General features: G+C 33.4%; 1 protein-coding gene and 1 non-coding gene across 6 annotated transcripts; one reads left to right on the top strand and one right to left on the bottom strand.

Annotated features, from left to right (window-relative positions):
• The first annotated feature begins 754 nt into the window (after positions 1–754).
• TRNAM-CAU (transfer RNA methionine (anticodon CAU)) lies at positions 755–826 on the top strand. Its single transcript has one exon. It is a non-coding gene; the product is annotated as a tRNA-Met (tRNA).
• A 7,805-nt stretch (positions 827–8,631) lies between these two features.
• LOC105768395 (microtubule-associated protein TORTIFOLIA1) lies at positions 8,632–13,716 on the bottom strand. Of its 5 annotated transcripts, none has more exons than XM_052630548.1 (6): positions 12,630–13,716; positions 11,827–12,018; positions 11,537–11,636; positions 9,908–11,460; positions 9,626–9,815; positions 8,632–9,069 (listed from the first exon to the last, which is right to left on the bottom strand). In XM_052630548.1, exons 1-6 carry the CDS (start codon positions 13,320–13,322, stop codon positions 9,062–9,064), a joined length of 2,736 nt encoding a protein of 911 aa, XP_052486508.1. In that variant the 5' UTR covers positions 13,323–13,716; the 3' UTR covers positions 8,632–9,061. The 5 variants fall into 5 exon arrangements, with proteins under 5 accessions (XP_052486508.1, XP_052486510.1, XP_012443751.1 ...); XM_052630550.1 differs by lacking the exon at positions 8,632–9,069 and having other exon boundaries at positions 9,320–9,815; positions 9,908–11,295; positions 11,419–11,463; positions 12,630–13,714; XM_012588297.2 differs by lacking the exon at positions 8,632–9,069 and having other exon boundaries at positions 9,320–9,815; positions 12,630–13,715.
• Between the last annotated feature and the right edge of the window lie 805 nt (positions 13,717–14,521).

Here is a 14,521-nt window from a genome sequence, read left to right as displayed (position 1 = left end):
TAAGTTCATTCGGTTTAATTTAATACAATTTTAAATACATAATAGATGAAATTCAATTATTGAATGTTTATTAATACAAATGATACCTTGTAAATGAGAACTGATATATTGACACAACAATACTATTTTTCTTTTGATTGAGATATTCTGAGCCGATGAACGTAGGATAAAGTATGATTGACATGACAATAGGTTATAGTGCGCACTATACGGGATTGATTTGAGATAAGACAATGATTCCTATTTATTTCATGTTCATTGAATATATCGAAGTCCAGCATTTGTTGCGGACTATCGTGTTATATTTATAGTGTTTTTGGCGTGTTAACGGGAGCGGATGTAAAGCCTTTGGGCTTGGCACTTAGTATCGAGGTGTGTTACAGGAGGGATGTTAGCCTATGGGCTAGGCACTTGGGTTGAGGCGTGTTATCGGTTGGATTGGCTCATATAAGCGTTTGGCATGTTTTTTGGATAGTTAATCGTGTACTTGTATCCGTATATCGTTCATCTGGAACTATTTAATGAAAACTGAGTATTATTGAAATATGGAAAATTGATTTGTTCTATTATTGAGTATTTCTTACCTGTTGTAAGCTGTGATTGACAAGAATTCTGATAATAACCCTGTTGACATGAACTTTATTCATTAAACTTGTTATTTGAATTATTATGTTAAATTCGGTAAGCTTTATCGTTAAATCGACAAACTTACTAAGCTTTATCATTAAACAATTAAGTAACAAATGAGCATCAAATCAGAGTGGCGCAGCGGAAGCGTGGTGGGCCCATAACCCACAGGTCCCAGGATCGAAACCTGGCTCTGATATTTTTGACAATAATATTTTTTTACTTGTTTTTGCTAAGACCCTTGAACTTTTATGAAAAAATCAATTAAGCCCTTTGACCAATGTTTTCTGTCTTAACCCGTTACAGTGCTAATTTGGCCATTAACAATGCTGGCATGGCGCTCCATATCATTGAGAGTTGCTGGCGTAACAATGCCATGTTAGCAAAAAAATAAAAAAAATTTAAAATATATAGAAGTAAAAGAATTTTATTTTTAATTTTTTACTCGAATGAGCTTCAAGAAATTGTCCAGGTTCATTTATTTCAAAACTTAATTTTTTTCTAAATTAAAAAAATTTTAAAATTTGTAAAACATTATTAAAATTTAAAAAAAAAATTAAAAAATTAAAAAATTAAAAAAAATCATTTAAAAGTTAAAATTCGAAATGAATCTACACATATGATATCCAAATTCAATGTGAATCTGACATACATTTTGTTAAGCTCATTGTTTTGTATTTTAGTATCTGACATCACAGACCATAGATAACATGACTAGCTCTCCATTGATGATCTTTAACTATTTCATTTGTCTGAAACCTTGATCCGATGCCTAATCACCCAGTAACGCACGGTCTTTAAAGTTGCAAACATTATTATTGATCCAATGATAGTAATTCCGATAGCTATCCACTGTTCATCTCCGACCGCAATGAATGACAAGGCTGAGTATGCCACTGAAACAAGTACACAAGCAAACCACATTATCTTGTTCATAACAACCATGAACTGCTTCTTTCCCTTGCTTTGAATGACTACAACTAAGGTCTGAACCACCACAACAACCAGTGAAGTGGAGAGAAATGGCATCAAAGATGAAGAATATTACTCCTATCCTTGCTTCCCCAAGAGAGAGTCCAGGTGGAATGTTTTCTTTTCTATCCACATTTTGACTAGGAACTTGGAAAATACCAGCAAAAGCAACTGTGGCAATTAAAAAATTTCATGCAACACCGAATCAGGCTTGGGAGTTTATTTGATGTAACTTGGAAAATACCAGCAAAGGCTATAAGGCCAGCTACATTGGGGGTTTCAATGTACATCACCGCCGGCGTTTTACCTCTAATCATTTGGTTTATTAAAAGCAACAATGGTTTTTTCTTTTATTTTGATATAATGGGAAATTTAATTTTTTATTTTTATATGATTTTGAGGTTTATTTTTTAACTTAATTCAACTATTAATCTTAAAAAGTTAAATAAATTTTAAATAAAAATATAGATTAAAATGTTAAACTTTTAATAATATTATCATGTTAACTCACAAGGTAATTTAAGTGTATTTTATATTAATATGATATTATTTATTTTATATATTCTCTCAATAAATAATTTAAAAATTATAAAAGTATTTAAAATAAAAATCATAAAACTTTAGAAAATATAAAATTCTTATAAAAATTTAAAAATATATAATAAAAATTCATAAGAATTAACATGTAAATTATAATGTTTTAAAATTAATAATTTAATCAAAATTTTCATTAAAAAACAATTTAACTCGATTTAAAAGAAAATGAAATTTTTAATGTTAAATTTAGAAAAAATTAGGAATTAAATTTATTTATTTTTCTCTTGTCCTTTCAACTCACGTATATACAATCAATCTTCTCTCATTTTTTTAATAAATCTAAAATTAGGATTTTGTACAATTTTGTAAATAAAATTTTGATTTAATTCAATATTCATAATTATATATATAATTTTTTATGTTTATATATTGTATATATAAATATTTATATTTATATTTATATAATATTAAAATAAATTGATGTATTTTTTAGTATAATTGAATAATATTATAGTTTTATATTCTATATTTGAACTATAATAAAATTTTCATTTTATAAGTATACTTAATCAAAGTTTATATACTAAATTACACATTAAATTAAAGTTTATGTATAATTTTAAATTTTAAATTATAATTTTCAAACGAGATTTCATTTTATCTATGATTTTAAGAATTGCATTAATCATTCATGATATTTATTAATACTTATTTTCATTATACATTGATTTTGATTTAATATGTAATTTAATATATAAATTTTGATTTGTTGCAATTATAGGCATGAAGTTTGATTGTAGCTCAAAAAGCATATATAAGAACCCCATGTAATGGCATGATAGTCAAGGGTGTTCACCGCCCTAAGTGTGGCCTGGGTTTGAGTTATGTTAGTCGCTTTTGTTATTCGTGCTTAAAAAGTATATATATATATATATATATATATATATATATAAGATTTTGATTTTGATTTAATCGTATATATTTTTAAAAAATAAATACATCGATTTATTCTTCCATAAGCGCCATGCTAGCAAGCCAAAAAAAGTAGTCCAAGGAACCTCAATCCTTGACAACCACCAAGGATTCTCCAAATTTGTCCCAACCCAATCTAAGTGGTTACAAGAGAAGAACCGGGGTTGACAATTTTCAGGCACAAAAGACAACCACACATCTTTAGCAACCAAGTAATCCCTAAGGACATGCAAAATATCTTCTGTATTGTGATGCAAATTGAGCAAGACGTATTTTGGCCAATACCTCTTTGTACACGGTCAAGATTAGCCAATATCTGTTATTTACACACAAACTATATAGAAAGAAAGCGTACACGATGTAGTCCTTGAAACTTCCAAATGTCCTTCCACATAGTCATGTGGTATTTATCGAGTGTTATTCATCAACTAAGAATGAAATACCCAAACTTCTATATATCAAATGCTGTCCAATTTATTTTTAAGCAAGAAAAAATAATACAAAGAATTTCCAAATTGTGTAATCCTAAGATCTTGCTTTCTATTTTCGTATCGTTGTGAAGTTGCTTTGCTTCCCAAGTTTCAATTTTTTTAATTAAAAAAAATCTAAAATTAGAGATGGTCTATTTATTTCACCATTTCCTCCTATTTTTATTTTGATGAGATAAGTTGAATGATAAATCGAATGCATAATTTTTTTAATTTGATCTAAAAATTAAAATAAGTTTTACTATAATTATCACCTTATTACAATCCTCAACTTTTAATTTTTTAATAATTAATTGTTGACATAGCATACATGTACGTTCTATGCATGAATGTCAAGTCAACATCAATAGTCAACAGGGTAATGAGAACGTTATCTTTTCATCCAATTACGAATAATTTGATAAAATTAAAAAAATTAAAAGATAAATGAAGCACAAAAAGATAAACGGGTAATTTAAATTATTTTTTTTTATAGTTTTCCATGATATTTTACTAATAAATCAACACATCAGCTGCTTATGATCTTACTTTTATTTATTTTAATTAAAAGTTATTTAAACTAAGAATGATGTTCACCAATTCTTCAAATACACCATTGACAATCCCATCTATTGGCTGCTTCTGTATAATGGATACCAAGGTTTATTGGAGCATTGGTTTATTGGTGGATAACCACAAGTTCTCGACTGATTGTAATTGTAATTGTAAAGACCTCCAATTCCAATTTTGAACAGTGTGAAAAAAGTACCATATAGCTTTGGAGATTGGTACAAACGCATTGCAGGGTTGTAATAATCGGCATAAAAATGTTTATGTTGGAATGATGGTTTCAGAATTTTTTGAGTTGTTTTTGAAGCAATTGGTTATGGTGTTCCGAGAAGTGGTTCAGCCATGTTAGACATCCAGTCAAGGGATCATATTTATTCTTGTTTGAACCTTGAAACTTTGTCAACAAAGCTGGGGAGCATCCAATTGGGTAGTTTCCAGGGACCAAAGATGTCATTGCGCCTATCTCAATCAACTCCTGCATATTAAATGTTGTTAATAATCTGAAACAAGGATAACATTGATCAATGTTCCAAATTCCTGGGAAATTTTGCCTTAAAAATTGGTGATAATTACATTGATTGATGAAGTTGTACTATTAACAGAAAAAGTAACAAGCTGTCGAATTTTCTCAAAGCTTTTCCCTTGCCATGTTTAATGGCTGTAATCAATTCCTCCAATCTCTCCCATCACAATCAAGGAGTTCCCTACGAGCTCTTTGCAATCCGTAAGTCATAACATACCTGTTGACACCATTTTTTTTTTATGGAAAACAGGGTCGACTTGGGTTTTAAAAAATAAAACGGGAGTCGCCACCAATCATTTTTTATGAGGTGTGATTGGATCACCTCGAAAAGTGGTTGTTTTTAATAAACAGTTTGATTTTATTAAAACAACAAGTTTGGTCCACGAAATTCAGAAAAACGGGTTCGGGAGTCGGTTACGCACGAGGAAGGATTAGCACCCTCGATACGCCCAAAATTGGTACCTAGTTGATTACTTAATGTCTTAGTGTCGAAGAGTGAAAACTTTGAAGAATTTAAAAATACGATCCTTGTATTAAAAAGTTAAAAATTTTCAGGAAAAGGGCATGTTTCACGTTATTCGAGAAAGAGAATCATATCCAGTAAGTTAGGACACAATGTCTCAAATTCCCGATACGTGAATGAAAATGCTTGTTCAAAAGACATTTAACTATCTTGGATAAAAAAGGAATCACGACCAGTAAGTTAGGACACGATCCTTTTTTAATTCCCGATATCGTTTAAAACTTGAGTTTGAAAAGATTCGTGTAATAAAATTTAAAAGAATATTCAATTGTTTAAATCAAATGAAGAAATCGCAACCCAATACGTTAGGGCACAATTTATCAAAATATTAAACATTGAATATTACATTTATTTCGAAAAATCCTCGTTTAGAGAAAACAACATGTCATATCCAATGCGTTAGGACACAATATATTGAATTCTCGATAACGAACTTTTTATCATTTTTAAAAGAGTAATCTCAGTTATTTAAGTTCAACGAAGAAAGTCGAAACCCAATACGTTAGGGCTCGATTCTCTCGAAGATCCAAAATACCGAATATTACTTATTTCTAAAATTTCTTTTTCGAAATCTAAATAAAAATGGGTGTAATGGAATAACGATGATAATGATGTAAGTAAAATAATAATATGAGCAATAGCATCAAAGATAAGATAAATAAATAAAAAGTACAAATCAATAACATACTGAAATAGCAATGTATACAAGCAAATAAAATTAAGCATTCCTTCAAATCAATGATGAAAATGAAATAAATAAATAAGTAAAGAAATGAACAAGGCTATAAAATATAAAAGATATATATATGTATATACGTAAAATAAAAATAAGAAGAACATATGTATATATATATATTTAAAATCTTGAGATATAAATGTGCAAGTGTGTATGTGTATACGGGTGTATATATAAAGTATAAATAATAATATATGTAAGTATGTATATATATATATATAGAAAATAAATAAAATAAAATAAAAGTTTATAGACGTATATATATAAATGTTTAATGAAGCTAGACATATATATAGCAAAACGTATGTATATATATAAGCTAGAAAATATTTAAAAGAGATATAGATATATATACATAATAAGATATAAAGATATTTATAATAAGGTATATATATATATATATATATATATATATATATAAATTAAAATGGCATATAAATATGTAAATATGTAAGTAAATCATAATATATAGAAAGAATATACACGCATAAATGTAAAAAAGGAAGTAAGGCCTACTTATGATATGTTTTCTATACGTAGATACATAAACATATATAATAATCTTTTAGACATAAAAAATAAAAAAATAAAATGAAAAAGAAGAAAAAATACACAAATGAAATAAAGACAATAATATCAACAAGAAATAATAATACTGTATAATAATACTAAAATATTTGATTTAATGGGGAGAATAAGTATAGTAGTCGATTTAGGATCAAATCGAAAAGAAAACAAAATTTTAGGGCCGTAATTAAAAATAAAAGAGACAAAAAAGACTAAATTATAATGCGGATGAAAAGCGGAGGACCGAATAGGAAAATAACCCCTGTTGATTAAACGACGCCGTTCCAACGAAGTCAAAGCTCATGGTCTAAGGACCAAACTGAAACAGAAGCAAAACTCGATGCCAAAATTGCAAATATATAAAAAAAACTGCATTGAATACGCCGCAAAAGAGGGAGGACCTATGGCGCAAATATCCCCCTAAGGCAAAATGCGCGGATCCTTCCCCCTGGGCCGGGTCACCGCGCGGGTCAAGGGGTCTCAAAACGGTCCCGTTTTAATAGTATTATAAAAGCCAAATTTCTTTTTTTAAAACCCTATTTTTAGCCTTTCTTCCAAAAAACAACAAAAAAAGGTTTTTGAATCTATTTTCTTTGCCTTTCTATTTCTTGAAACCATGAAAGAGGGGTCGACCCCTTTTACAATGTTTGATATGGCTTTTATAGCCATTTTACAACTCTCTTTTTGTTTGTTTTTCTCCCCTCTTTTCTGTTGTTGGTACTGCTATTCTTTTATTGTTTGCAGGTACCTTGACGAGACAAGGCAAGTGGGCGAGCAATGGAGCAGATAGTAGGTGAACGACGATGGGACAGTGGCGGCGACAGGCAGACAAGTGGCCGAAGAGTTGGTGGCTAGGGTTAGGGGGCTAGGTTTTTTTCTTTTGTTGTTTTTTCTGTTATTGTTTTCTGATTTGGGCTGAAAAGTTTTTTATTGGGTTTGGGTTGGTTATTTGTTATTGGGCTGATTGTTTTGGTTTAATTGTTTTGGTCCCTTGGGCCCGGGTCAAAAATTGGGCTTGTACAATACCAGCATATTAAGGGGTTTAAATTACGGTCTTGTCGAGGAGGGTTGACTCCTTTAGGAGAAGTTTTCGAAATATAGTTTGTTGGGTAGTCGATTGAGCGCCAATAATGGAAGGTATTATCCTCTCAACTCTGTGAAGAGCTCGAGTGCCTTAAGAGGCCAATCGTGAGTGCGGATTCACAGAGCCAGGAGCATCTCGATTGATGGAGATATGGTTTGCCCCCATGAAATCACCTCAAACATTAACATATCAATTCCATGAAATCAAAATACATGTTCCAAACACCATACTCACTTATCCGAACACATTCAAACACATGGTCTCTATCATGTTCACAGACTCTCCAAATTCAATCACTAAATGCAAGCATTGATTACGTAATCGGCTTCACATTGGGTGTTCTAAGGAGCAAGTATAAGATGGTTGATATATGCCCAGAAAGTATTTATCGGAATAGTTGTTCCTATGTGTGGCCATCCCTTCCTAAGGTTTGGAATGAAGTCCGGAGCAAAATTATTTGGAGTGTGCTCAATGGCGAAACCATTAAGTTTTGGATGGATAACTGAGTACCGATACGGGTCCACTTTGGGACGCTAGGATCACCTCTCATGGTATAAACAAAATGGCTACGGTGAGGGAGTTTGTAGGCGAAGATGGGAATTGGAAATGGGGAGTGTTATCAGCCTGGTTGAGTCATCTCGTTTTGCTTCTCGTCTCTGGTATTGTACCACCAAGAGCAGATGTTGGGTCCGATGTTATTTGATGGAACGGGATGGACAATGGTTGCTTCTCGATCTCTGACATCTATACTAGGCTAACGGAAAGAACGTGGCGTGCTAACAATACTTACGAATTTGGAAAGATGTCGTAGAGGAATAACTTCAGATCCATCTTGTGAGTTGTGTGGATCAGTTCAGGAAAGCTCATTACGTGCTGTAAGGGATGGTCCATCAGCTGCCATGGTTTGGAAAGGGATTTTACCGGGTTCAGATCAGCAAAAGTTTTTCGCCTCTGACTTTACTTATTGGCTGTTTGCAAATCTTAAGAACACTGAAAGTTAAGGAGATTATAATGTGCAGTGGAACACTCTATTTGCTATAATCTGTTGGAGCCTTTGGAAGCAAAGGAATGGATTTATTTTTCAAACTATGAACTGCTCATCAGATGAACTCATTAGGCAAAGCTAGAGCTGGGCGCAGCACTTTAGAGACAGCTGCTTAGTACAGGGACTTAGATCCAACATGTACTCATGTACTCAAGTTGGATGGAAACTGCCGCCTTTGGGATGGGTCAAGATCAACGGCTCGGCAAATTATAAGGATTATACAGCAACGGCAGCTGGAGTGATTAGAGACGATCAGGGATCAGAGAATCACGGGATGTTCTCCTATTCGTGCGGAGCTATGAGCTATTTATGATGGCTTGTCCATCGCTTGGAATGGAGGTTACAGACAAGTTCTTTTGGAAACAGACAGTGTGGTGGCCATTAAACGAATCGAAGCTGGTAGCGAGGAAAATACACCTGACCCTTTGGTAGCGAGTATCAGGAACCTATGCGACAGAGAATGGACTGTTAACATCTCTCACGTTCACAGGGAAGCAAACTTTGCTGCTGATCTAAAGTGCAAAACGCCAAATGATAGATTGGGTATTACTAAAGACAGATTTTGTGCTCCTCTTCTTCATGTACCAAAAAATTTTGGTTTAAATGGACAAATCTATTTTGTCAGAAAAAAATCCAACCTGCAATATCATACTAAAAAAGGGGCTAATATACTAAAAAAGCCCTTAAACTATTACATTTTATTCAAATAAGCCCATACTTTTTTTAACTAAATAAGGTATATCATTCATGATTACATTTACATCAGAGGCCACCATTTTACATGACATACAAAAATTTATAAGTATAGCCTAAGCCAGCTTTGAATAGATCAAATGTTTATATTTATAACACAATGCCATCATAAACTATTTGGGAATAGAAAAAAAAAATTCATTCACTTACCATTTACTTCATGTAAAAAAAAATGTAATGAATCAGTATCCTGATCAAGAAGTTTTAAAATACAAGACATGATTTCATTGCCAGACACAGATTACTTACCAAATTGTTGCAATTCAATCCCCCAGGCAGATGCTAACTGCAATAAGAGTTGGTTGGGTGCCACGCCTTCCCACTCCTCCGGTGGATCCATTGTGGATGCCGCTTCATGCAAATTCAATAAAAGCTCTTTCTTCAACTCCATCGGAATACCTAATGCGTTTGATTCATTTTCTAACACCACTTCAACTAGCTGAAAAAGTTATAAGAGAAATAAAACTAATTAGAGACTCGATAAAGCATCTTGAACTTTGAATGGTAAGAGATTGAGATGAGAACCGATACCTGTTGAATCCAGGAGAGACAAATATCGAACAAATCTGGTTCTAGAAGGAATTGCACGATAGCATGCAAGGTTTCGTTTGCTATCTCATTTGATAGTTGGTCAACCATAGGACCCGATTTGTCCATTAGCTTTATAAGCAAGAGATCATCACCCGTTGATAGAACTTCAGCGTAAGCAGAATCTATATCGCCTACTTGAAGGGCATGCATTGCATTGCTCCAAGAAGTCCAGACCGGATCTCGTTCTGGTCCAACATTATCATCTACTAGAGCTTCAGCAGTTAATTCAGGCACACGTCCAGTTCGAGATGCTCCATTATCCTCCCCAGCAACACGAATTGCTTCCAAGGTTGCTTCATCCTTCGATGCCTGCCAGACACTTCTAGCTGAAGGTCCTTCACCAAGTCTTACAGGCCCAGGACCCTTGTCCCAACCTCTCCTGCCACCAATCTGATCACTCTCGTGTTCTGATTTGGGTGATCTACCATCCGGGCCGCTGCTAGCTGGAGCTCTTCTTGATTGAAATTGTCCATTCCTCGAAGCATTAAATGCAGGGAAATCCCAATCATCAGATGTTTCAGATCTCCAAGAAGGTCCCCTTCCTCTCCCAACTGGAGCAATTCCGTCGGTCTGTGCAAACCTTTCTCCATACGGGATTCGTCCATTGAACTTGGAACCATAGTCAGAGTAGCCAGTATACTTCCCTAAAGGTCTATTAGACGATCCTTCAAATCCAGCCATAAAATTACAACCTCTCCTTCCCGATGATATTGATAAATCCCGAGCCATGTCTTCAACAATGCTCTCAAGACCCCTAACTCTGTTCTCCAAAGTTACCATGCTATCATGAGAACCGCCCATAAACTCCTGCAACATGTTCATGAGATGCCCTTGCTGCCTCTCAAGCTGCAATAACTGCCTTTGGATAGCCAACCAATTTCCTTTGTTGTTGATAAAGGATCCATCAGACTGTCCATCCACCTTTGAGAAACCCAAACGATTTCCGGATGGTTCTCTTTGATTTACATCTATCCTATCATCACCATCAAACGCCTTTGTTCTTAAGTCTTTTCCATTTTTCTTCTCTTCAGGCAGTTTATCCGATACACCAGAAGCTCCTCTATCAATGTTATGGTTTGTGCTGCCAGAGGATGCATGGAGATCATCTGCCTGGTTGTTTCCCATATAATTCGACCTTCTTCTCAAGTCTGAATCATTTGGTTCTGATTCTTCCTCGTTCTTTGAGTTTGAAGAATTAAGGTATCTACGAGGAACAACTACTTCAACCGGCAAATCACCAGAACCCCTTGTTTTAAGTTTCTGGAAGAATTCGGGATTTAACTCTTTGTCTGTTAATAGAAGTGCTTTCTTCTTTAAAATTACAACTGCTTTGTCAGGAATGGTTCCACATTTGCCTTCTGAAACAGAATCCAAATAAGGGGAAAGATTAGTAGATGAATCCTTTGCCGATGGATCTGTTTTTTCATCACAAGTATTCGGATTTTTCAAGCCATTCTTTTGTGATGATTCATCTGACTGATGATTGTCACCATCTGCTGCAGTAATTGAAATAAATTTATCCAAGACAACCCGATAAAACTTAGAAACACATAATTAACATATATTTACCATGAGACTTCTGATCATCTATGGCTCCATCATCCCCTTTCCCTGCAATCTTCTTCCATAATTGCAAAGCTTCAGTCATGGCATCTCTCACAGGTTTCATCTGTTTTACCAATAATTAAACATTATTCAACACGATACGAATTCCAAAAGGCAGTGTAACACCATGTATATATAAACACCTAGGAACAGCATCATTTAGAGGACCACAAAGCAAGAGTTACATTGCTTATACATATGGCATTGAGTGTATGTTAACAGTATATGAAAGTAAAATGGATCGAGAAAGCTACCCTGTCAAAGCGGCAACCCTCCAATACCGTTATTGTTGAAGATGCTCTATCTGCAATCAAATTGCTTGAATGAAGTGCCAAAGCACTCAAAGTATCAGAAGCTGCCTTCCGTGTCGCCCAATCTGTGCTCCCAAGGCATTCATGGATGCTTTGAAGCAAAGCTTCCAAGCTCTGAGGTGCAATTGCTCCCACCTGCAACAATGTCATCATAATTTTTCGAAAAACTTCATTTAGTTCGTTTTTCTCGAAATGCTTTAATAAAAGGTTTCTACCTATTTTGCACAATCAAACATAAGAAAATGTGGTAAAAGTAACATGGAGACACCTATACTAGAAATCAGATTGCATTTTGCGCCCCCCCCCCCTTACTCAAAAAATAGGCAAATTATGCATATACATTAGATAAAAAAACAAACTGGTCCTCCTGTGAAAAATTTCATCGAGTTCTACTATTAAAAACTGGTCCTTCTACATCAGCAGGAGGTAAATGTGGCACACCAAGTGTCATTTTCTAGTTATTCAGTCAACATCCTCAGTTTTTAACAGTACAAAAGACTGAACTTTATAACCAAAACAAAAGCAATTTGCCCTTGGCCTCCATGGTACTTTTACCAAGAAAATGCTCATTAACAGCAACCAAATAAACAAGCACAAAGTAAAACAATTAAGAAACTATAAGACTATCACTTGAGTTGCCATTTAACATTCCAAAAACTAACAATATAAAACCGTCAATATCCATATGAATTCAACAATGTAAATTATCAAACAATCAAGCTAAAAAATAACTACATTGCTCAAACCTGTGACAAACTTGTCACTACTGCCAAAAGGGAAGCCTTAGCCATAAAATTCTGACTATTCAACAACTTGCAGATCCTTGGACAAAGCTTCTGAAAAGCAGTCAAAGGAGGATCACCAGCACATTCCACCATTTTAGCCATACATGTTGCTGCACCAGATTGGACCCCTTTGTTCTGTTCACTCATTGCTTCAAACAACGGCTTTACAAACAATCCCACCATAGTCCCTCCATTTTCCCCTTTCAAATACTGTCCTGAAAGGGCACCAATGGAATCACGACAAGCATCTTTCACCCCAGAATCTGCATCTTTTACCCTTTTAACAATGTGGGCAATGATTTTAGTCAATTGGGGAGCTGCCAATTCACCATGGCAATTACATAGCATTGAAAGTAACCTTAAAGATTCTTTTTTTACAGCTGGTTTTGGATCATTGGAAGAATCAAATAAGCAGTTTAGTAAGATGGGAAGGGATTCAGGGGCAAGAGATTGGATAATCTTTTCAAGATCTTCAACGGCAATCTGGTAAGTGTCACGGTCTGAAAGCTTGGAAAGTAAGGTTAAAATCCTTTGCTTAAATTCTACCATTGCAAGGTGAGAAGATAGTGAAGAGGGTTTTGAAGGGTTTGAAGGGGGAGCTAAAGTTGAAACCTTTGAAGGTTTTGTTGATTTGGATACTTGGGAATTACTCATTGTGGGATTTCTTTTTAAAAAATGGGAATTCAAAGATTGGAACAATGGGGTTTTCACAGATTAAACAAGGAGAACAAGATGGGATATTGAGGAAATGGGACAGTTTTGTACTAAGAGGAAAAACAGAAAACTTTTGGAGTTCAGTAAGAGGAAATGTGTGAATCTCTCTAAAGATGAAACTGGGATTTTTAGAGACTGAAACAAAGAAAAAAAATGGGATTTTTGAGGGGATGAAATTGTTCTATAAACTGAAAAGAATTAAAAGCAAAAAGGAAATGGATTTTGCATACATTGAAAGGAAAATTGATGAAGAAAGAGATTTAGGAATTCAAAGATTTGAGTTTTGAGCAATGAGATGGAGTAAGAGTAAAGCTAAGATCTGAATAGAATGAAAAAAACAAGGATTTTGATATTTTCTGAAATCAAAAGTTTAAATTTTTAAAGATTTTGTGAAGATGGCTGACTTAGTAATTTTGCATTAATTGAATAGGATATAAAAATAATAGAAAAAAAAGTAATTATTCTATCCAATAAAATAATTAGATTAATATATCAAACTAATAATGAAAGTTTTCTTTTAAAAAAACTTAAATACATCTACCTTTTGCAAATTTTGAATTTAGTCTATTTATTTTATTTTAGAAATTTTTAATTTTAAATTTAAAATTTAAGTATAATTATTAAAATTATTTTGTTAAATTTGTTACTTGATAATCATGTAATAGACATAAATTTAATAAAAGCATTTAACAATGTCAATAATTAAACTTGTATTTTTAAATCGAAAAGTAGAAGAACTAAATTCTTAAAAATAAAAATAGGCGGACTAAATCTCAAACATATGAAAAATATAGAAAATTGAAACATATTTTAACCTAAATTTAATTTTCTCGATAAATATATATTTAAATTTGATAATTATAAGTTTAAAAGGTTTAATTTATACTCCAATTTGTACATACGATATAGATGAAAAATAAAAATATTAAAATTATAAAAAAATTAAAATAATAAAAATATATTTTATTATAGGAATTGAGTTGGTGCTAGAGGTACTCATGGGCCAAGCGGCTCGGCCCGGCTCGGCGCGACGGCCCGCCCAAAATATGAGAAGATTTGGGTAAAAATATAGGCCCGAAATATGGGTTTGGACAAAAAATAAGGCCCGTTTAGAAAACGGGCAGGGCCTTGGGCAGCAC

This window comes from Gossypium raimondii, chromosome 5 (genome assembly GCF_025698545.1).
Source record: "Gossypium raimondii isolate GPD5lz chromosome 5, ASM2569854v1, whole genome shotgun sequence".
NCBI lineage: Eukaryota > Viridiplantae > Streptophyta > Magnoliopsida > Malvales > Malvaceae > Gossypium > Gossypium raimondii.
This window is presented reverse-complemented; position numbering and strand designations above follow the sequence as displayed.

Coding starts and splice junctions, on each gene's coding strand:
- LOC105768395 (XM_052630548.1), bottom strand. CDS start 13,322: ATGAGTAATTCCCAAGTATCCAAATCAACAAAACCTTCAAAGGTTTCA. Junction 12,019..12,629: donor TAGTGACAAGTTTGTCACAG/GTTTGAGCAATG, acceptor ACATTGTTGCAG/GTGGGAGCAATTGCACCTCA. Junction 11,461..11,536: donor AGATGATCAGAAGTCTCATG/GTAAATATATGT, acceptor TTACTGCAGCAG/ATGGTGACAATCATCAGTCA.